The 2,320-nt window shown below is 47.7% G+C and overlaps 1 protein-coding gene across 2 annotated transcripts in view; it reads left to right on the top strand.

Annotated features, from left to right (window-relative positions):
• Window positions 1-1,678, top strand: part of LOC110503257 (protein Atg16l2) — a 62,166-nt gene extending 60,488 nt beyond the window's left edge. For both annotated transcript variants that reach the window (XM_036962084.1, XM_036962083.1), the window contains one exon: window positions 1,255-1,678. In XM_036962084.1, coding sequence (XP_036817979.1) covers window positions 1,255-1,348 — 94 coding nt within the window. In that variant the 3' untranslated portion in view covers window positions 1,349-1,678. The remainder of the gene's footprint in view (window positions 1-1,254) is intronic.
• The last annotated feature ends 642 nt before the right edge of the window (window positions 1,679-2,320 follow it).

Genomic DNA, 2,320 nt, shown 5'->3' with positions numbered 1-2,320 from the left:
GAGAGTAGGGTTCTGGCAGCAGGAGGGGGAGAGTAGGGTTCTGGCTACAGGAGGGAGAGTAGGGTTCTGGCAGCAGGAGGGGGAGAGTAGGGTTCTGGCAGCAGGAGGGGGAGAGTAGGGTTCTGACAGCAGGAGGGGAGAGTAGGGTTCTGGGTGTTAACATGTTAGCCATAACCCCAGTGTTATCATTACTCAGTACTGGTACCCAGTGTATATATAGACAAGTTATCATTACTCATTTTGTATTTATTATACATTTTATTACGTGTTTTATTTTTCTATAATTTCTCGATATTCTTTCTCTCTCTGCGTTGTTGGAAAGGGTCCGTAAGTAAACACTCCATGTGCTCGGTTTGGTTCCCAGTGAATCCCAACAGTCCATCTGCTCTGTTTGGTTCCCAGTGAATCCCAACAGTCCATCTGCTCTGTTTGGTTCCCAGTGAATCCCAACAGTCCATCTGCTCTGTTTGGTTTCCAGTGAATCCCAACAGTCCATCTGCTCTGTTTGGTTCCCAGTGAATCCCAACAGTCCATCTGCTCTGTTTGGTTCCCAGTGAATCCTAACAGTCCATCTGCTCTGTTTGGTTCCCAGTAAATCCCAACATTCCATCTGCTCTGTTTGGTTCCCAGTAAATCCCAACAGTCCATCTGCTCTGTTTGGTTCCCAGTGAATCCCAACAGTCCATCTGCTCTGTTTGGTTCCCAGTGAATCCCAACAGTCCATCTGCTCTGTTTGGTTCCCAGTGAATCCCAACAGTCCATCTGCTCTGTTTGGTTCCCAGTGAATCCCAACAGTCCATCTGCTCTGTTTGGTTCCCAGTGAATCCCAACAGTCCATCTGCTCTGTTTGGTTCCCAGTGAATCCCAACAGTCCATCTGCTCTGTTTGGTTTCCAGTGAATCCCAACAGTCCATCTGCTCTGTTTGGTTCCCAGTGAATCCCAACAGTCCATCTGCTCTGTTTGGTTCCCAGTGAATCCCAACAGTCCATCAGATCTGTCCCATTTAGAAATACTGAGTGAGTCAACGCTGTTCCACTGTCTGTCTTGTGGATGGATGGATGCACATTGAAGTGAATGAGATTTAGGCTACGTCCAAAGCCCGATGGCACCCTCCTCCCTATGCTGTGCACTACTTTTGTCTAGAGCCCTATGATGTTTTGGTACTGGCTAAAAGAAGGAAACGGGTGTCATTTCAGATGAGCCCTTATTGACTTGTCTCTCTGTCTGCCTGTCTCTCTTGTCCCCCCCTCCAGTTCGTCCATCAACGCGGTGGCCTGGTCTGGGTCCGGGGAGTACGTGGTCAGTGTGGACAAGAGCCGGCGTGCCGTCCTCTGGAGTGGCATTTAAACAGTCTGGTCGACTGGCCAGCCCTCAGACCCATTCCAACATCAGTTTGGGGTTAGGTTTAGAAGGTCATCTGATCATTGGCTGAGAGAACACGTTGGATGTTTAACATGGCTGAGAGAACACGGAACACGTTGGATGTTTAACATGGCTGAGAGAACACGGAACACGTTGGATGTTTAACATGGCTGAGAGAACACGGAACACGTTGGATGATTAACATGGCTGAGAGAACACGGAACACGTTGGATGATTAACATGGCTGAGAGAACACGGAACACGTTGGATGTTTAACATGGCTGAGAGAACACGGAACACGTTGGATGATTAACATGGCTGAGAGAACACAGAACACGTTGGATGTTTAACATGGCTGAGAGAACACGGAACACGTTGGATGATTAACATGGCTGAGAGAACACAGAACACGTTGGATGTTTAACATGGCTGAGAGAACACGGAACACATAGGATGTTTGTCTCACTCCTGCTACCAGTCTGACAGAACGTAACGGGGGCGATATCCCACGGTTGCCTGGCTACCGATCAAACATCACTCAAGTTAAACGCCACGCCCACTAACGTTTTCTTCTCCATCATGAGTCTGAATTAGTTTACTCCCCCGAAGACTTCCTGAAAGCGAACACATTCAAACCGTTCTGATTGGTCCCAGAACCCCGATGGGTTGGACCAGAACTGGCCTACACGATTCATGAATGACGTAGTTTTGACGACTTCTAGGACGGCAGGTTCAGACGGATGTATGGCGCTAGCGATAGAGCAGCGAAATGAAAGGATGAGTCGACAGATCTGACACGGTCTGCTGTTTTTCTTCGGGTTTATAACTTTGCTAAAAGGGACCTGGCAGAAAATCATAAATATAATGTCTGTCCATGATTGTAAAGGGTCATAACGGTGCCAACATAACTCCATAGTGTTGCTTTGCCTTTCTTTTGTAAACAAGCATTTGTTCTGT

Source organism: Oncorhynchus mykiss, chromosome 24 (assembly GCF_013265735.2).
Source record: "Oncorhynchus mykiss isolate Arlee chromosome 24, USDA_OmykA_1.1, whole genome shotgun sequence".
In the NCBI taxonomy this organism is placed as follows: domain Eukaryota; kingdom Metazoa; phylum Chordata; class Actinopteri; order Salmoniformes; family Salmonidae; genus Oncorhynchus; species Oncorhynchus mykiss.
Note: the sequence above shows the minus strand (reverse complement) of the source record. Positions and strands in the feature narration are given on the sequence as shown.